Consider the following 21,231-nt stretch of genomic DNA (forward strand, 5'->3'; position numbering starts at 1 on the left):
TATATGTTCTCCCCTTCCTGTCTCCCAGTGATTTCATGGTGTAGCAAACGGAGTCTAAAGTAAAATAGGTTAAAAATTCAGTTTAAAAATAAGGGTTTTCTAATTTTCAAGTAATCTGTAAAATCTACCAATATCTGTTTCATGCTTTAATCTTACTGTTAAGGCTCACCAGTAACCATCTAAGTTCAAGAACATGGAAATAACAGCTAAGTAATAAATAAGGATAAGAGGTGCTGATTACATTAAAAGCTAAGAGCTTTAGGAACTGAAGTAACATCAATGTTTAAATAGAACTTTGGACCCCTGAGAACCTTGTGTGAAAACATGTACGACCCACCAGGTGCAGATCATGTTTAATCTTAGTTGTATCTTTTTGCCAAATATAGAAGTCTTGTTCCTGCGGTCAAATTATATTTAGGAAATCTTTGTGTGCTAGTATAGACAACACAGATTTAGTTTTTCTCTTTGGCCACTTCCAGAACTAGGTGAAAACTGAATTTTATACCAACTATTCCTCTCTGTTGCAGAAAATGTTTTACAAACTACTGTCCAAGATGCATTCTCATTTTCTTCGTGTTTCTTTAAGGGGGATAGAACCTTAAAAGAAAAGTAGAGAGTGGCTTTGCCTTGGAGGCAGTTAAGATAGGAACTGAACATTCTCTGTGCCAGAGATTAATCCTTTGCTTCATGATGCTAAACTATAATTGAATGCTCAGGGCTGGGTATGAGAACATTTTTCAGGCAGCGATGTGCATCTTCATTGTGAAATGCTGAATTACTTGTGCTTTATATGTATAGGCTCATAGTAAATACTGTCTTCACTGATGTTGAACTATCATTTCCTGTCTATTTCTGCTGTCTGCTTTATTTCTTCTTCTGTAGCACATAACAAGCCTTCTTAGGCATAGTCTGGCAGCTGGAAACAGTCCTGAGACTATCTTAGAAAAAAATGGGCAAAACTTCATTAGAATTCCTTACTGGATTTTAGAAGTGCTTATCTTTTTATCATTCTTCTACACTGTCTCTCTGCTTCTTACATTTATTAATTGCATGCTAAAGATGTACTTAAGGCCATGATGAATTATAGGCAAGAATATTTCTACCTCGGGGAGTTTAGAATCTGTTGAGCAATAATGGTAACTAAACATGGGGGTGCAGATGCAAAAACAATACAGAGAGCCGTAGTGATAGTTTTCTTTTTTCCATTTAATATAATAGAGGTTCTGGGACCATGATCTCAAAATGATAGACTCCAGAGCTAAAATGTAGCTAAAGAAAAAGAAGGAAGTTTGTTGTGGAAACTAGTAAAATAGGCATGTAGACTTTTCTGTCTATGTATATTTTTCTTCTTTTTGCTTTGTATCAGCTCTGAGGGGAGTTTTTCCTCACACCATTTTTTAGTACCCATCTTTTCCATGTTTTCTCTCTTTTGTATTGCAGAGTTTTACTCTGGACGTGGATCGATAGGTAAAAAGATTTCTGAGTTCCACACGTAACTCTACAGCTTACAATCTGTCCCCTGAAAGAAGAATCTTCTGTGTAATGCTGTTGAATGTTTTTATGAAAAGTTCAGGAAATTATTTTAATGTACACGACATATTTAGATACTTGTGGCAATGCATAGTATTTAAAAAGTCTATAGGGAGATGATTTGTTCAGTGAATGATGAGTATTTAAATGGATATTGGAAAGACTCTGTGGTAAAGAGGCTGAAAGAGGACAGTATAGAGCTCTTCAAAAACAAGGATGTGATTTTTTTTGGTAAACACTTTGTCACAACGTATATGTGCAAGTGGACGCAATTAGGTTTGTAGAGGCAAAACTGACTGTAGAATCTTTACTTTTCTCTCTGCAGCCTTTCTCTTTAAACAATGTTTTAAATTGTATCTACCCCATATGTGTGTACGCATGTGATGATTATACAAAGAAGGGTTTGTGGTAGCTTGCTATCTGCTGTAAACTGCTTTTTTCCACATTTTATCTTAAAATTAACTGCTCTTTAGTTTACAGTTACACAGTTTTTATCCTATGTGTATTATTTTACACTTCCAGTTAACAATATTTGTGAAAACATCCCAGGCTGTCATGGTGTTTTGCTCCACAGTTTAATTTGCCCGATATTGCTAACAAAATCTTGAAAGTGGACCCTCAAAAATGGGCTGTAGACTTCAGCTTTACACTTTTTCTTCAACTGGCTTCTAATATGTGTTTGTACAAATCTCTAAACCTGCAGACCACACTTTCAAAATACTCATTATAAGCACTATCTGTTTTTTTTTTTCAGGGGCCAAATCCCAAAGTTCTTGAAGAAAAGATGGTAGACCTTGGACAACAGTTACCTGACATAGGTCCTGGTGTTGGTCTTCAATATGGTGCCAGTTGCAGTCTACAAGGAATGCAAAATAAACTGAAGGAAGCAGCAAGAAAAATCTCAATTCTGAGCCAAGAGAAGCAGCAGCTGATTGAAATGGGAAACAGACTCAGGGCAGAACTTGGAATGGTATTAAAGGAAGGTAAATTAATTCTACAGAAGAGTGCTAGCTTATATATTTAGAATAAAACCTGGGAATCAGTTCATCCTTTGAGCTGGAGAGAGCTAGGCTTTAATATGAAAACAAAATGCTGGACCTGACCGATTCTTGATCTGCATAGTTTGTGTGAGACTGCAGTGCTAATTGTTGCAAGTAAGACTATCCTGTGATAGGAGGTGCTAACATAGAACAATGAGAGTCTGTAGGCAGTAACTTTTTGTGGATGAACATCTTAGATGAAGGACTCCCTGGTGCTTAGATGTCCGTGTGGGAACTGGAAGTTGAACTAAGAGCGGAAGAGACGTAGTTTATGTCTTGGAATAAAAACTAATGCTTTATAAAAGTGGAAGAAAAAGCAGAATAAGCATACTATAGAGTAAACTTGAATCAAGAGTATGTATAATGTAAGAAGATTTCACTGCGGACATTTAACTTCCATGCAACAATTGCTCTGGCAGTGAGGCAAAGGAGAAAAACACAAGGCCTGCTTCTGCATAGCGTTGAATCCATCTGCAATGGGAAGGCCTGTGTTCTGTGGTTCATTCGTATCCACTATAAACACTTGCTGGGAATGTAATATTGAGGACAAAATAACAACAGAGAATGCCTCCCTTAGTATTTTCTCTCCTTTATAGGACTTGGGCATCCTGTTACCTCTAAGTGCTGCACAGTTTGTATTATCTGTGGTAGTCTTTTTCCAAGAGAGCTTGTCAAAAGAACACAGTGTCACCTGTCAGCTTTAAGGCATCTACAACACAGGCTTACAACACAGGTAATGATATGCACTCTGAAATTGAGTGATAATGAGCTGTTAAGCCAGTTCTAATCCCATGAATATAGCTTAACTTTCCTTAAAATTCTGCATTTAAATGTCTTTTACTGTCTCTAGCTCAAATCTTCCTTTGGTACCTTGGAAGATTTTGTAGAACCATAGAATATCCTGAGCTGGAAGTGACCGACAAGGATCTTCAAGTCTTGACTCCACACAGGGCAACCTAGAAGTTAAACCATGTATCTAAAGAGCATTGTCCAAATGCTTCATGAACACCGACAGGCTTGGGGCCATGACCATTCCCTGGGGAGCTTGTTCCAGTGCTTGACCACCTTTTCAGAGAAGAACTTCCTAATATCCAGTCTGAATGTCCCCTGATGCAGCTTTAAGCCATTCCTTCACATCCTGTCACCAGACACCAGAAAGGAGAAATCAGCACCTTCCTGTCTGCTCCCCTCGTGAGGATGTTGTAGACAGCAATGAGGTCATCTCTCAGTCTCCTCTTTTCTAAGCTGAGCAAGCCAAGTATCCTCAAGCCGCTCCTCATAAGTCTTGCCCTCTAGTCCTTTCACCATCTGTGTTGCCCTCCTTTGGACACATTCTAATATTTCTATATCCTGATCATATTGTGGAGCCCAAAACTGCACACAGTACTTGATGCAAGGCCACACCAATGCTAAGTATAGTGGGAGAGTCACTCCTTTTGACTGGTTAGCTATACTGTGCCTAATGCCCCCAGGATATGGTTGGCCCTTTGGGCTGCCAGGGCACGGTGTTGACTCACATTGAGTTTACCGTCAACCAAAACCCTCAGATCCCTTTCTGCAGGGCTGCACTCCAGCCTCTTGTCCCCCAATCTATACGGACATCCAGGATTACGCTGTCCCAGGTACAGAATCCAGCGTTTGCTCTCGTTAAGTTTCATACGATCCGTGATTGCAAAGCGCTTCGTTTTATCAAGATCTCTCTGTAAGGTCTCTCTACCCTCAAGGGAATCAATGAGTCCTCCTAATTTAGCATCATCAGCAAACTTACTGAGTGTGCACTCAACTCCTATGTCCAGGTCATTGATAAAAACATTGAAGAGAACTGGCCCTAAAATTGAGCCCCGGGGAACATCACTAGTGATTGGCTGCCAGCCAGACGTTACCCCGTTTACTGAAATGGTTATATTTGGGACTTCAATATTAACTTCTTTAAACATAATTTTCATCCAAGGAATTTCAGAAACACTTGTGTTAATGCAGCATAAATGCAATCCTGAATTACAAATACGAGTTTCATAAAGCTTAGTTTTAATTAAGGTAGGCCATTTGAAGGATTTAGGGTATGTTCTAAGATAAACCTGAAAATGATTAATCATTGAGCATATTTCCAAATATCCACAGTGGTGAGATTTTAAAAAAAAAAAAAAAACTTGTCCAAATTATGTAATAGCACATTTTCCATATATGAAAGCAGGATATATAATTAACCTGTCTCTTATCTTTTGTAATTGGAATACAACTTTGAATAGTTAAATTGCAGCTTTCATCAGAGAGGCAAATGGATAAATCCTGGCTCCCCCGGTAGTTAGTGGCAAACCTCCCAGTGACTTCAATAGTCAGGATTTCGCTATGTACTTTACTTAATTGATCAGCGGATTTGTTCCTGTGAGGATTGAGTCAGAGCAGCTGATTGTCGCTGTAGTTTTGAGGGCAGTAGACAGTGTTCTTTCAGAAAGGGTGAGGTTGTTGCTCTGAGGTATAAAACTCCAGTAGAATTATTAACCAAGTTCAGTTGGGGAAATACTTCCTCTGGGAACCTCTTTGGGCAACTTGTTCCAGTGTTTGATCACCCTCCCAGTAAAGAAGGTTGGAGTTTGGTTGGGTTTTTATCCCCTTACACTTAAGTAAGAGTGTCCTGTACTTCACTTTCTGCCCATTGCCTCTCATTCTTCCACTGAATACCACTGAGAAGAGTCTGGCTCAGTCATCTGTACCTCCTCCCACCATCCCCATCAAGTGCTTGTACCTGTTGAAAAGAACACTGACCTGTCACTCCTGACCTATCTCTTCTGGAGGCTAAACAAGGCCAGCTTCTCCAACCTCTCCTCGTATGTCAGATGCCCCAATTCGTTGATCATCCTTGTGGCTGTTTGCTGGACTTGCTCCAGTATGTCCATGTCTTTCTTGTGCTGGGGACCCCAAAAGTGGACACAATACTCTTAAATGTCATTGCACCAGTGCTTGGTAGAGGGAAATAATTACCTCCCTTGACCTGCTGGCAGTGCTTTTCCTGATGCAGCCCAGGATGCTGTTGGCCAAAGGCCTCAAGAACACGTTGCTGCCTCATGTTCAACTTGTAGTCCACCAGGTTTCCTGGTTTCTTTTCTGCTGAGTTGCTTTCCAAGCAGCCAGCCTCCAGCCTGTTAGGTTGAAATTGCAATCTCCTCTGCCTTTGGGGAAAAATCAACTGAATTAAAGCTACTCTCCTCTGGAGGATCCTGTTTATTTTTAATTCTCTCTTTATGTGTTCTTATTTCTCTTAACTGAAATCAAGAACAGATTGAGAGCCTTTCTGTAGATTACTAAGGTTCATCCAGGAATATATAGGAGATTGAAGTTTAATGTGTCTCTTTACATACTAAGATCTCTGTGATAATATGAAACTACACAGGAGATAGTCCTATCACATTGTCAGATTGCACTAACTGTCAGTCATTTACTTGAAAAATTGACCATCTGACCACATTCTAAAAACGTCTTAAACGTTTTTGCATCTAGACACATTCTGAAAAGATAAGATGGAATAACCACGTATTCATTTTGAGTGTGCCATCCTGTGTTTTTTTGAGCCTGAATTTATCACTAATTTCTTCAGATGCTATCTGCTTGGCCTAGGTGTAGTACAAAGTATATGAACCACCTGGCCAGACAGTTTGAATGACAAAGGTGAGTTTCTTAAAAGAGCCAGTGGAAGTAAATTTCTAATGAATATTTGATTTTTCTTACAGTTAAGAATGGTGTTAAAGAAAAAAAAACACCCAGACAAAGTATATTAACCTGTATAGTTGCTTAGAATAAGTGCTACAAATTAGGTAAATGAAGGTTGAGTGACTCAGCTGGTACTAATTTAACCATTTGTATGTCCAGGGACAATGCGCTTTAAATTTGCAATTTAGTTCAGCCCAAAATAGCTTTTTTTTCTCCTGTGAAGAAAAACAGTGCTGCAGATCAGCCATGTAATTGTACCCATGAGGGATGTTAGCTGGACTAATTACAGAAACTGATGGGTCGGTAGATTTAAGAAAATAGTGTAAAAAGTTGAAGGGCAAAGATCATCCAGCAATTAAATTTGAGAACAAGTGTCGACAAGGTCGAGTTCAGTGTTCTGCTATCAGGTCTTTAGGCAGACAGTTATCCAGCTTCTGCACAGGACTGCTATTCTCTTGGATAAAGAATAGTAGTAAACACAGGTAGTACTTGTTTGGAGGGCTCAAACATTTGAATATGAAAGGAAAAGGATCTCCAGGCGTCCAAAGTATGCAGCAGTATTTCAGCCAGGAAGTGCATATATTTGGGGAGGAAAACGGCTACATGTGTTTCTCGGCTAATGTGAATCTATCAGACTGAATCTATGGCAACATTTCGGCATATGTTCTAACGGAACTTGTCAGGGAAGAATTCTGTGTTCGGACGTCCTATCACAGGTGCTTGAATTTCTCGTAGCTTCTTCCTAGCAGAAGATATCCAACAGGAGGGGCACACCTCTTTGATAGAGAAAGGTTACCTGAAGTCCAAAAGGCTATGCTGTTAGAGTCAATTAGAACCAAATTTGAACAGATTGCTTGAGTGAAAATAAGTCCCTGTTCTTCTTTACTGCCCATTAGTCAATGAAGAAGTTTTAAAGGCTGCAGTGTGAGCAAACATTGTAAACCATCCATCAGTGATAAACTGAGAATGCCATCTGGTGTACCCTTACAGAGCTAATGGAGACTTACTCTTCCTTGGATATAGCAGGTAGTCTAAGATAACAGAAATTGAGAACTGTAACAGGTCAGTCAGGTAAGTGCGAGGTGAGCTGGAGAATCTGGTATATTTTACCAAAATTATCTAATCGAGTTCTTTTGACATCAGAAGTATTAATGAGGGCATCAGAAATACTAGTTAGAACGTACTATGGTGAAAGCCATCTGAGTTCCGAGACTGGGAAGGCTCAAATTATTCGAGCTCTGTGAGAGCAGGTCTGAGAATACAGCACTGTTTTGCAACTCTTCATTGACAGTCTGAGGATGTAATCAAGAGCTGTCACAGCAGCACTGTCACAAGAACTATTAGCATCTTTTTCCAGCCTGAGCAAGGTCCTCAGAGAAAAGAATCGGGGAGCATTAAATACAGAGCCTTGCTGGCATATCAGTGGGATATCATCTTATGGGACAGTGGTATGGGCTACTTCTGGAGCATGAGATCTTAAACTTCTTGTAAAACTCCAAGGTGAAAAGGTCCAGTCTGGTCCTAGATGACAGTCCTGAGCATATGATCTCCTTCTTGTGGGATTTCAGAAGGAAATAGGCAGCGCAGTTGTTAAAGTGTGCAGGAAGCCTGAAAAGTGGTCTGCCAACAGGTGAATTCACTGTGGAATGCCTCAGCATGCTTGTGGATATATAATTTGTTCAGGATGCTTGTGAACATCTTATTAACCTAAAGTCACAAACTTGGCATACTTTGTTCACTCAAACTTTCAGTTCAGTGAACTGTTTCTTAAGCTCTTAAACTCTAACACCGAGAATAATTTTTACAAAGGAGATTAGGATCCAGCAAAGCATTCGAGTAGACCTTTTGTAGCCTGCTTGTTTCATCTGTGCACTGCTTAGATCAAGGTCTGAGAAGGATTAGCTAAATGCTTATACTAAACGTATGTAAAAGTGATTTCCAGACCTGGGCAAAATTGCCACAAATCAAACCCACGTTTTTTACAATTTTTTTTTTTCTTCTCCACTTCTTTTTCTTTCTTTCACAACTCATCTTAGGACTAAGCTGACTCTTAAATTGAGACCAATGAATATTAATTGCCCATCCATGCCAGTCTTCCCTTGCCTTATTTTTAATGAGCTGGCACTGTGTTTGCTATTTTTCTGACATCTCGTGTCTCCCGTATTCTTTTTAAAATCATTAAATATTTTTCTTGGTTTTGCAAGAATAAATAGATTTTAAAAATACCTTGTGTTCATGGCTCTTGGAGAGGCAGCATTTGACTGTGAGTTTCCAGATGGTATGCTAAACTCCACAAGTAGTAGTCCCACCTCTTGAGCTCATGGATTACTTGGAGGTCATGGTTGAAGTGGCTATCATTGAACATCTTTCCAGCTCTGGAACTTTGGGGACTGCTGGAATTTGTCCAGACTAGAAAGAAGGATAGCCCTTCTTAGGTCCAAGCTGTTCATCTTCAGTAGTCTCATTCCAGGCTGCTCTTTACCTGGAACATACCTGCTGAGGCTTTAGCTTCTGCACTGAAGCTGAGCTCCAGGTTGAACTTTCAAACACTACTATTCTAGCTTGGGTGGTTTTCTTCTAGGTAATCACTCTTACTAGCCAGGCTATGTTTGCTCCTGTGTTGAAGATCATCATCCTCACCAAAAATGGAGAGAATTTATTACTATCATACCTACAGGAATTTCAGTGTCAGTTACTTTATATGATGGGCTTATTTTGTTTCTTTAGTCTTAAATATATAGCGAAAGACTTTGATGTTTATTTTCGTCTCATGACAGAGCTGAAGCAATTCGCTTTTCATCAAATCTCACTTTAATTGCTACATGTTGAAAGTTGGTGAAACTTTGTGCAGTAATTATTTTTTTTAGTTGCTGACAAATTCCTTTTTCCATAGCTGCTTTATTTTATTTGGGTTTTTAGGTCTTTTGGGGGGGAGTTTTTCTTCTATAATTTAATCATGGGAAAAGACAAAAGTGAAGAATGACCCGGACAATATAAACTTGAGTAACAAGCAGGATGATAGTGACAGCAATGAGAAATGTAGATTTTTGAACAGATTTAGCAAGAGGTTTCTTAGGAGGGTAGTTTGGCACTGTTGATCTGAAGGGAACATAATTTTGTTTAATATTATTTGTAACTGATTATTTTAAATCTAGCAGTGTAACAGCAAACTGAGCTATAAATATTATTTTTAGATACTATGAGTTATTTGTTTTAATGTAATATTTCATATTAGGAGCTGCAGTATGCAAAACGACAGCATCCGTCAAGGATCTCTTCTCTGATTGCCTGCCCTAGCTTAAAGGAAGAAGTAGCTCTAAGCAGCTGTGGGGAAGAAACAGAATTACCATCCACTGAGGTACAGTGCAGTTTTATCATCAGTGTAATTTGCCTTCAGCTGGATATTTCAATTGCAGCTGCTCAATGGTCATCATCTGGAAGACTTAAAAATATATGTATTTTTTTAAGTTACACATTGTTCCTGTACAAAATAGTATTTGTTAATGCTTAATAAACTAGGGTTTCTCAATCACTTTCATGATGTTGTAATTAATCTTCTTGTACAACCTTTCAGAATTAAAAATAATAATTTTCCTTTGTCTTGCCTCTTGCTGAAACCTATCTTTCCAAGACCAAGATGCCACTATGAGATTTAACCAATTTTCAGATGTCTTTGATGTGAAAAGTATGTATCTCTGTAAGATTGTGTTTGAATTTGAACAGGTTCAGCTGGATTTCTCTATTGAAAATCATGGGCCAGAGCAACGAAAAGCAGATACATCCTCAAAGACTGATCGAATTCAGCCACTCAGGCAGAGTCCTAGTCAAGTCCAGCAGGTCCAGCTTTCTTCATCTAGAGCACATAATTTCTGCCAAGGTATTTGGGAAACTTTAGAAATGGGATCAAGCCCTTCTATTCTCAGTGCTCAAAAGAACACTGACCAAGGTAAGCATGCTTTGTAAAGTAGTCACAGTATTTGACTCTTGCGGAAGAATGGAAGTGCAGTAGTGGATTCTGCCCCCTTCCACTGATTTTTTTTTTTTTTTTTTAACATGACTGCTACTGTTGATACAGTCCTGTAGTCAGAATCTGAAGATCTACTGAGTTGTTTGAAGGGAATTTCACTGTTGCCAGCAGAAGTAAGAAATGCCTATATAGCTCTCTGGTTTTAATGCCATTGTTGCAAATACTTCTCGCCTTTTATTAAATACTCCTGGAAAATGCAAGTACTCCTCTGTTTTGACATAGTCTATACCTTATCTAGGGCAGATATGAAAGTGTCTGTCTGAGAATTGCACCCTTTGTGTGTTGCCAAGTGACTGATAGATCAAATTGTAATTTAGCAAATCCTTGCTTAATCATTTTTGTGGCGGTTTAATAGCTACAATACTACTTAGTGTGCGAAGACCTAAAGGCCATAAGTGAGATCGTGGATGTAATGTGATATATGCTGTGGGCACACGGTGAACTACGTATTGTTATTCACTAGAGTTTTATAGTCCAGTGCAACAAGTTGGAACATAAAAAAATAAAAGCATATACAAATTCTTATATGTGAGACAGCATCCTGACCTTACATGTCAGACAGTATCAGGGTTAGGATGAGAGGAGAATGTAAAACCTAGGTCATAGACTGAACATGAATCAATGTTATACTTCTGCAAAAAGCACCACATGTTCTAGGGGATTTTAGCAGAAGCACCATTTGTAAGATATGTGCAGTAAAGCGTAGCCTCTTCACAGGCAAATTGTAAAGGAACTTTTTAATGGTAGGCATTATGTTCAGCAGTGTATTGCAGATGAATGTTATGTCTGCCAAACTGTTGGCCTGTTCGTGAAGTAATCCTTGATTGGCAAATCTTTGGAAAACTGTTCTAACACCTGCTGTGGATGGGACAAAAAGTAATGGCCTTAAATTATAATACTGGAAAAAACTTCAAGGATGGTTAATAATGGAGTGTGTACCCCAGAAGGATTGTAGGCTCTCTTTTTGTCAAAGGTCTTTATAAATAGACAGACAGACATTCTCGAGAATGTTCCAAGTAAAGGTGATTTTTATTTTTTAATAAGAGGCGTAGCATTCAATAAATTATTTCTACAATGCTGTGGGGCTTGTGTGGGTTGTTTAAGTTTTCGGTTTTGATATTATTTTTATCATCATCATTATTCCTGAGATCTGATGGCAGCTGTTGAATAATACAGCAGCCATTTAGCCTTTTCAAATGAGCTTTATACTAATAGTGACCTGTTAGCACTACATAGATATTCCTGTGCTGTTAACCACATACCAGATGGCAGGAGCAAGAATGCAACCAGTGGGTTAAGGGAAGTGATTTGTTCCCCTCTACTTGGTAGCTGTGCGGCTACATCTGGAGTACTGCGTCCAGTTTTGGACCCTCTGGTACAAAGAATTGACAAACTGGAGTCCAAAGGAGAGCCACTAAGATGGCTAGGGCTACGTGAGTACAGGTTTAGAGAGCTGCATTGTTCGGTGTGGAAAAGAAAGAGTCAGTGCTGGTCTCATTGCTGCTTTTTAACTACCCAGTGAGGGATTTTGGAGAAGACAGAGCCAGACTCTCAGAGGTGCACAGTGAAAAGAAAAGAGGCAATGGACACAAGTTGTGTCAAGATAAATTCTGGGCAGGGAGTGATAAGCTCTGTGACGTTTCACCCAGAGGTCCTTTCCAACGTACATTACATCTATTTTTAAACCAGTGTATAGATGCAATGAACCATCTCTAGCAGCACACAAGAAAAAAAAAATATTTAAAAAGGCTTTCAAAATGAAGAATGGATTATAAGTGTGTTTATTCACAACAGCAGTGCATTGCAAGGACAGAGTAATGTGCATTGACAGACCTGTAGGACTGGAATGGACATAGTGCTGACAGTCATGATTCATGTGCTTTTTTTGTGGGGCTGGGGCTGAAATAGGAAGAGTATTTCAGGTCAGGCCTATATTGACAGGATAAGCCAAAGGATGTCTTGGAAACATTACTGATAGTGCCATGCAGTTTCACGCTGCTGCGTGCATGATGCAACACCACTGGCAGCCTTACAAGGACATCAGTTTCTTAATGTCTAGAAATTTCCAGCCACAGTTGCAAAACTTACTGTAGATTTTTGGGGATCTAGAAAAGAGCAAAAGGGATGATACTGCCAACATGAAACTAAGTGAAACATCAATAAGGGGTGATGTTTTCCTGAGAACAACCTTAATTTGATCTCTTCATCCAGATTTACCCTAAGAACACTTGAGCAGAGCTTCTTACTCAAACATGCAGGCCCTCAAATAATGCATTGGAAGAACAGGACTTTTAAAAACTCTTTTATGTTGCTTAGCTTTCTCCTCCAGGAAAGCATCCAAATGGTATCCTTAATTCTACTAGACTGAAGTCTGCATTTCGGAAAACAAGATTGTGAAAGCAAAATCTTTCTCCTTTGGAAAAACATCACCTCAGAGCAGAATATACAAAACTTTCAAGGAGTTCTGCTTCTGATTTTTAGCAGAGGCTTGCATTACTTTTCATGCCTGAACTATGGAAAATTAACTCAATCTTTCCTGTTTAAAACCACTCACTTGAATTTAATACATTCATCCAACACATGGTTACAGTGGATAGAACCATCATTAAGACGGAGTGACTCGGTACGGGGCTTTCAGATACAAATGACGCACACACAGACTGGAAAGCTCAGTAACAAATAACGATTTGCAACAAAGCAAGCAAGTTAGTTTGCCTATTCAAACATTTCTTTTACAAGTTCAACTCTGTACAAATCTGTCCCACCAGTTTTATGGGCATTTCTGGTGAAAGAGAAACGATTCTAGTGTGAGAATGATTTTCTGAACCTGTTGAACAGCTTCATTTTTTTCATGTACAAAACAGCCTATTGGGACTTAAAGTGGTTGGCATGTCAAGTGAGCCCTGCAATTTGCTGTATTTCCAGCATATGACAGAAACCAATGACTCAATGTGTTTTGGAGTTTTTATGGCTACATTTTAACACTGAATTGCTGAAGTGGACTGTTACATACTTTATTCACTTCACCATCAAATTCAGAACTTGTGGAAGCTTCCACGCAAGTCAGAAGGCTATAAGATATTTTAATTTTCTCTCTCCTTACTCTACCTGCTGATTTTTAGTTTGTACTGTAGGAAGGAGATGGATTTAATAATTTGTATGTTAATTCTGCAGATAAGTAGAAAGAAAGGGTTTAGAAGGTACACAGGCTCCTTGTTTTTATTGGTCTGTATTATTGAAAGAAAAAGATCCTGCTACAGAGGTAGACAGGTACAAGCCACAATGATACTAAAAGCATCAGTGTAAAATACATAGGCTGTACTAGTAAGAAATACGCTTTTGTATTTCTCTCCTTTTTATATGCCCTTTCCCAGAGGTTGAGAGCAGGTGGGAGACTTCGGTAGGGGATCCATATCATATGCATCTTGAACGCTGATGTCAGCCATCCTCAAAGGAAAGTTGCTTGTCGGAGAAGTTGCACGCTGTCCTCTGAAAATCATCACGTGTACAACTGTGTGATTAGCTTCTGTACATGCGGCAAGGTTTCTCTGTTCACCTGCGCGCTATAGGGCCTTTTTTGATTTTAGAATAAACGTTAGGCAAGAGGAGGGGAAGCTTTGTAAAACATTTAGAAATCTGGAATTTAGTTTTCAATTAATTTAGCTTAATAAGGTTTTTACTTGCTGTTGGAGACACTTACTAGGTGTTGGGGGGGTTTTTTTTGAGAGAGGCAAACATCACCTATTAAAATTTGACTGTAAGACTGCGTTTAGAGTGAAGCCAGTGCTGTGAAGAGTGCTTTGTGGTTCCATGTGAAACGCTCCTGATCAGCTGTATCTCCTTGAGTCAACAGAGGCTGGGGTCAGCGCAGAGGGAATAAGAGCATAAGGCAAGTTGTATCTCGGCTTACAATGTCCCCACTAGTCACTCGTTCTGGGGGTAGGTGAAACGTTGTGTTTTCCATGCCAGAGGAATATCCACAGATATTCTGAGTATCCACAGATATGCAGAACCGTGTTCTGGGTGTATTAATATGAGTTCACATTGTAGCCTAACAAAGAACGAGGTTCAGCTGCTGTGAAGCAAAGTAACTTTTCTGGTTTACTACTTCAACTTAGGGGAGTTTCTTTTACTGTAATTCTCATTGTTACTGTTACTCGCAAAGCTGCTGTGGTCTGAAATTCTACACTTTATGGATCAAAAGTTATCTTAAGTGTTTCCACACTAGACAGAATTTCAACAGCTTTGACATCACTGACAGTTCTAAAAGCAAACCATGTGGGTAAAAAGCTGGCCAGAGAAAGGATCTGGTAAAATATTAACAAACAGAAAGAGTGCTCTGGCTCTGGCTTCATTCCAGCTCCAATGAGAGAAAGACTCATGATTTCTTTTCTGTGTTACATAAAACTTCATCTTTGAAGTGTTTCACAAATATTAACTAATCCCCTAGTTACATTTTCTTCACTTAAATGTTCTTCTCCTGAATAGGAACTTGTTTGAGTTGGTGTTCCTTCAGAAACACTGTTAGCCATAAGCAAATATATAGTGACAAGTATTTTAACTGAAATTTTCCACTTGGGGAAATTTCAGTTTGCTCAACATATCTACCTGTATCTCTTTAGTTCTGAAAAAAAAAAAAAAATCTGTGAATATTATTTCTGACTGTAATTAACACACATCACATAGAAGCTATGTTGAGCATTTCAATACAGTAAACATTTAGGTTCATTTTCAAAAGCAGTTTAGGCTCTTAACTATGATCTTACTAGCTCTTGTTGCCATGATCACTTCTACAAGTAAGTTACAGGCTTATAAATTAGGTGTGCTTTTACATTGTTGGTTGTTTGTGAAAACCAAGCTACTGCATTTAAATTTTAGTGCACAGTGCATATTCATGCCGATTTTTATTCAAGGTCCTTCACGCATGTGAACAGTCCCAAGCAGAACCAGTAACATATAAAGGTCCTTATTCGGTGTTCTCTTAGGATATTTCACTTTAAATAGCATTTGTAATTTTGGGATATTGTTCTTTGTGTTTTTCTATTTTGTAGAACTAACCTTACAAGTTTGCAATTTCATGGTTTAAAATTTCTGTGTTAACACAGATTTTTGACGGTCCAAAACTTTACAGTAGCCATATAGAATGCTTGTGTTCTGTGTTGTTGTTCCAAACACCTAATTTAGTAGCCTTTACTAGTTATAACTGTAGTGTCTCTACTAATGTCAAGAGACGAGCATACTTCAGAAGACTTCAGAGGAAGGGATGCATGTGATGCATGGGTGCTTGGTTATTTTGCCTTTGTATCTACAGGATTTGGGCCTCCCACATTATTTCTGAAAGTCATCCCCTTGGTTGAATACAAAAGACCCTTCAAAACCGAGGGAGTATTTAAAAAAACGGACTGTCGGTAAGCAGTTATTTAGACCACAAACAAGAGGTAATCTCATTCTGCTCCGGCTCCTGTTCAAGCAAAATAATCTTTGAAGCTGTGTCCTGTACCTTTCAGACACTGCTGCCTGCACTGTTCTAAACTGTTGATATTGTGAAAATCTGATTTATTATCTGCCAGATGTGGGAGAGAACTAGGGTAATGCAGTATAATGATTAAAGTCCTTTTTCTAGGTAGGAAAATACACCAAAAGGTCTTCCGTGGGCTCAAGCATCCTCTTTCATATCTTCTACATCTGTAGGTAACCACTAGGTGGCAAGCTGAACAACATGATTTCGCATCCATAGCACAAGAGTCCACTGAGCTTTTGCCACCTGTAGTAACAAATGCCACCAAGCTTACTCAGTGCAGAGACTGCACACACAAGTGAACAGCTGGTTCAAGCTAAAGCCGAACATAAAAATTGTTTTGGAAAATGTCATGTTATGACATTAGCCACGGTGTCATGCTTTGCATAGGGCTATAAACCCTCAATAGATTAATTCATTCCATAATGCAATAATATTTTTTATTTCCTTCCATGTAGAATTTTGTTTGGACTTTGTACCATGGTCTGTTGACTATGAAAATTTACCTTATCCTAGTAATAACTTATCTTTTTCAATTTGTGCACCTCTTATTCTTGCTCTGTGATTGAATAGTACCTGGGACTGAATCCTGTCATGCTCAAAAAATTCAACTAGTACAGAATGCTGTGGTGTGAGTTATGGCAAGTGTATTATGACTACTTCTGCTGTCTGCTTTGGCTCTCCACAGAAAATCTAAAGTTAAAATCTCAGTGCCTTGAAAAATGAGGATGAAGTGGCTGGAGCCAAGCACCTCTAAATATTACCTATAGCTTACAATGAATACTGCGATTGACCAATTCCACTTATCTTACCTAATGAAACCTGTGATAAGACTAAAGTTCAGTTAGTTGGAGATAGTGGTTTTCAGAGAATTATGCGAGAGGCTGCAGAATGGACCCTGATTGGTATTAAGACCAGTCTCCCTGCTTCCCAACCAAAGATGTTACTTTTTGAGTTATCCACAGTAAATTCCTTCCTCTGTGAGAGAAGATTAAAAAAACCCCCAAAAGATAATGGTAGTAATGCAGCTTTGTCAAGCACACAGAATTGCCTTTGAGCCCTTTGGATCATGCATATCCAAACATGTTTTGCTGCAGCTTTTATGGCTGCTGGTGATTTCTTGATCAAGCTGTTGCAGCCAACTACTTTATCACCGCTTCACAGTATGGGAACAGGTAGGTCTAACTTTGTATCATGTTGTCCAGTCTGTTGGTATTGCCTTGATTGATACAGATGTTCTCTAACAATGGAGAGAAGGGTAAACTTGTAAAATGTGATGTTTAAAAACAGCTAAACAGATAGGTAGTGCTTGACTTGAACAGTTACACTGACCTCCCAGCTGTCTGTCTTTCTCCTCTCTTAAGCAGTCTGATGCCAACGGAGAATGAACAGGTACAGATGAAACAAGGATTGAGCAGGAGATGTTGATGTATTATACCATCAGCGTAGCAAGATTTAGCGGACAGTTCTGTGTCTCCTCTGTACAGAAATGGTTCTGTTAATATAAGACTTCTACCATGTGGCACTATGGCAGCAATATATTTAGAGAAAGAGAGTAAACCAGTTCTCTTCAAGTATCCAGTCTCATAATTACATACAAACATAACTACAAAGTATTTTTCTTTTTTTGAGCAGTGGAGTTTGAAGTTACACGTTCAAATGAGCAATCTGAAGAATCTCAGCAAAATATCAAAGCCAAGGATAAACTTGAAATGCCAGCTGCAGATTTGACAGTCAGAGGAACCAGGCTGGAAGTTCAGCAGAAGTTAAAATCCAGGAATTTGTTTTGTGCTCATCCCATAAAACCAAAAATCTCTTCTAACATGCCAAAAATCCGCAACTATAATATTAAGGACTGAATTCTTTGTTGACAGCAAATTCCAGGTCCACACTTGCTATTAACTTACTTTGAAATCTATAAATCACATATAAATATCGTCTTCATTATTGTATGTCGACTTGGGATGTTTGCATCCAGAAGAGAGAACAAATGCCCTGTTTCATACTAAAATAAAATAAAGGGTTAATCTGTGTACATACTGAGATTACAGTCTTCACTGTTAATACTGATTTATTTTAATTATATATGTTAAATATTGCTTGCATCATGGATTTAGAAATGCCCAGTTAATACATATGTAAAGCCTTGTGCCTTTAGGCAGGGCTTGCAGGTCTTTAGCAAATACTTTGTTGAGAAACTAGATGTGATTTAAGCTTAGAAGTGGGATGCCTCAACCTACTTGTTTTCTTATAATTAACGATGCAACCGTTAATCCTGTGCAGCTATCTTTCTACTTGAAAGAAAGGAGTTTGAAAAGATTACACCTCAGTCTGTATTGTTTCTCATCTTCTGTAGCTCTTTACACTTGTTCAGACAGCATGAAAGTGTATAAAATTAAACTTCTGTTGTCACACCAGTAATTTTATTTTTCTTTAACAAGAGAGTGCATAGAGTTTAAAGCAGTGAAAAACATGTTCATTAGCAACACTTAGAGTCATACAGAAGCATTGTAAAAAATGTCTTACAACAGATGAAACTAAAAGAAAACTTGAATGAGTTGTGATATAATGAGGGATATCTGTATAGTTATGAACACACCAGGACATTGAAACAATTGGTGTGTTTTCGTAACATTTCCAGTAATGCTGAGTTATCTTGGGATATTACAGTGATGAACTTTACTATAAGTAAAGGAAATATATGTGAAAAACTCAAGAAAAACCTTTTTTTACTGTGAGGATGGTCAAGCACTGGAACAGATTGCCCAGAGATGTTACGGAGTCTCCATCTGTGGAGATACTCAAAACCCAACTAGATGTAGTTCTGGGCAACCTGTTCCAGCTGACCATCCTTGAACAGAGATTGGACTAGGTGATCTCAAGAGGTTCCTTCCAACCTAACTGATTCTGTGATTCTGTGAGTGATATCACTGAAGTGAGTGATACTTCTCAGTTGCTGCTAAAAACATATAAAAGCTAAACAGGATTAATGAAGGAAAAGCACTACTTACCAATGAGTGGGTTTTTTTCTGGAGTGCTTTTGTTTTTAGAAATGCTTTCCTGGTACTCTTTGCAAACAGCTGCTCTCTTTGTCATATGACAATGTGATAGTAATAATTTTGAGAATTTGAATATTTTTCTACTCACTGCTGAAAATGTTTTGCTTTAGCGCAAAGATTCTATGATATTGTAATCAGATGCTAAATCTGCAATAAATTTCATTGAGATGTTACCCAGCCAATATGAGGCCTGAGAGACCTTGTGAGCTTCTTTCTAAATCATTTAATTACTTGAAAATCCTGTCATTGGATTAAACATTTAACATTGTTCAGGAGCCGGAACAACATGATGCATTCCCTTGAACCAGGCCCTGAATGAGCTCTTTCTGTAGCTCAAAGCATAGTGGTTTCTAACAAGTACAGGAATTTTTGGCCCAGATCACACCAGTTACAACTCTCACTGGTTATTTGTAGAACACAATGTGTAAATTTCAGAGGTTTTAATAGCTGTAGATTATCCTGAAAAATATTTTTTTCTTTCCATGTTTAATATTGAACTGTGGAGATGCACGGTATTTCAGTGCTATGAGATTCTGTGCATTTACAGGTGTTAAAAGCAGTGTGCCCTTAGAAAAAGCGATGTGTTCCATAATCTTTGTAACACTGCATCTGAGCCTGGAAAACGTCACTCTCTATTCCTTACATCATGGGTATAAGCTCTTGGGCTGCAGACTTCAGAAATGCCTTTTTGTAGGTTTCTTTGCAGGTTTTTAGGGGGGGTTGTGGTTCTTTGGTGGTGACGTGTCTATGTGTGTGTGCGTGTGTCCCCAGTATGTCACCTGGCATGCCTGGTCATGCAGACCTCTTGCCAGAAATGCAACTTTAATTTATTCAGTTTCCCTGAGAAACAGGTTTCCTTAAGGCAACTGTAGGTAAGGGAAGATGATAGCTCTTGATTGTTTCATTTGGTTTTACTTGTGATAGAAAAAAGTAGTTCAATCATTTACAATTGTTTCAGAGTAACTATAAGAACAGAGCAAATAAGTATGCTGAAAATTAACAAAAGAATGCATAATAATAAACAATATGAATATATTGTTGGATCCTGCATGGGGAGGTAGTGCTAAGTGTGTACTAAATATAGGGGGGAAATGTTCATATATTTCTCTCATGACCAAAATATTTTAACAAATTGGGCATTGATTCTTAAAGAACAGATGAGAAAGAGTGGTGACAAGGTAGCACTGTGGATGCTATTGAATTGTACAAAGAAAGGATAGCCTGTAAGAAAGAGAATTCCAGCTGATCACAGAGTACTGAAAAGGTAAAACAGAGTGAATTGCTGGTTGTAGTTGTTATCAAAGGGTTAAAAGACTATTATAGTATTGAGGAATATATGGATAAAGGCAAAAGTTCTGCCCAGAGAAGGTCATCATCGAGCTGTATTGCGTAGCAGCAGTGAAAAGCACTAATGGAAACGGGACCTCTGACCGAAGCGTTTTCTACCCGCAGGCGAGAGATGAGGTCGGGGCTTTCTGCATCCCGGTATTGGGCCCACGTTTGCCGACCGAAAGGCAGGATGGCTTTTCATGTTGGAATAGCAGTCGTAGGTAATACAGAACAAAATTCAAAATTGTTTACTATCTTGCTTTAATTTAGGGAGTACAAGTTACAGAGAAAGCGGATAAGAAGTGTCTGCACGCAGAGATCTTCCCCTTTCCCATCCTTCGGAACGGTGGGCGTCCCAGGGGCGCAGCGGGAGCGCGGCGGTCCGCCCCCCGCCTCCGGACCCGCTCCGCTGCCGCCAGTCACGGCGGCGCGATGGGCCTGGGCACGGGGCAGCGCATCCCTGGCCGGCGTGCTCGCTGCCCTGTGGTAACCCCGGGATCGCGCTCCGCCGGGGTGAACGACCGCCGCCGCCGGAGAGCGGCGGGTGCTGCTCGCTCCGCCGGCGGCCCCGTCCGTCCCCTCAGCCGTCACCACATCGCCTTATCGCCTAGCAACACCCCACGGGCCCCGCGATTGGCAGGGCCGCGCCCCCGCCCACACGCTCCCGCCTCCGGATTGGGTGCCAGCCCGAGATTGCGCGTCCAGCCCAGCGTCCCTTCCCTTTGTGCGCCGCGGGCGCGCGCGGGCACTCCGCAGCCCGGCTTCGCCTGGCCCGGCGCCCGCCGAGTCCTCGCGTCTCTCGCCGAGCCACGGTGCCGGCGCGGCAGTAGCGCCCCCCCCCCCCAGTGTGCACACCCGCGGGGAGGTGGGAGAGGGACACGAAGAGGCCCCCGCCCGCGGTGGGTGGGCGCTGCCTTTGCCCCCGGCCAGGCCGGCCCGAAGCCAGGCACCCCCCGCAGCGCCCGGCCTTCCACGGCCTCCAGTACGGGGCGGGGCGCGAGAGCTTGGCCCGGTGCCTTG

At 39.9% G+C, this 21,231-nt stretch overlaps 1 protein-coding gene across 6 annotated transcripts in view; it reads left to right on the forward strand.

The window, feature by feature from the left end:
* CCDC57 (coiled-coil domain containing 57) overlaps positions 1-19,050 on the forward strand; it is a 50,454-nt gene extending 31,404 nt beyond the window's left edge. For 4 of the 6 annotated variants that reach the window (XM_054846612.1, XM_054846608.1, XM_054846610.1 and 1 more), the window contains exons 9-13: positions 2,285-2,513; positions 3,167-3,303; positions 9,514-9,636; positions 10,002-10,224; positions 17,459-19,050. In XM_054846612.1, coding sequence (XP_054702587.1) covers positions 2,285-2,513; positions 3,167-3,303; positions 9,514-9,636; positions 10,002-10,224; positions 17,459-17,682 — 936 coding nt within the window. In that variant the 3' untranslated portion in view covers positions 17,683-19,050. Of the gene's footprint in view, positions 1-2,284; positions 2,514-3,166; positions 3,304-9,513; positions 9,637-10,001; positions 10,225-10,353; positions 10,419-17,458 lie in introns of all 6 variants that reach the window. The other 2 variants (XR_008579765.1, XM_054846609.1) reach the window with 2 other exon arrangements.
* The last annotated feature ends 2,181 nt before the right edge of the window (positions 19,051-21,231 follow it).

This window comes from Grus americana, chromosome 18, assembly GCF_028858705.1.
Source record: "Grus americana isolate bGruAme1 chromosome 18, bGruAme1.mat, whole genome shotgun sequence".
In the NCBI taxonomy this organism is placed as follows: Eukaryota; Metazoa; Chordata; class Aves; order Gruiformes; family Gruidae; genus Grus; species Grus americana.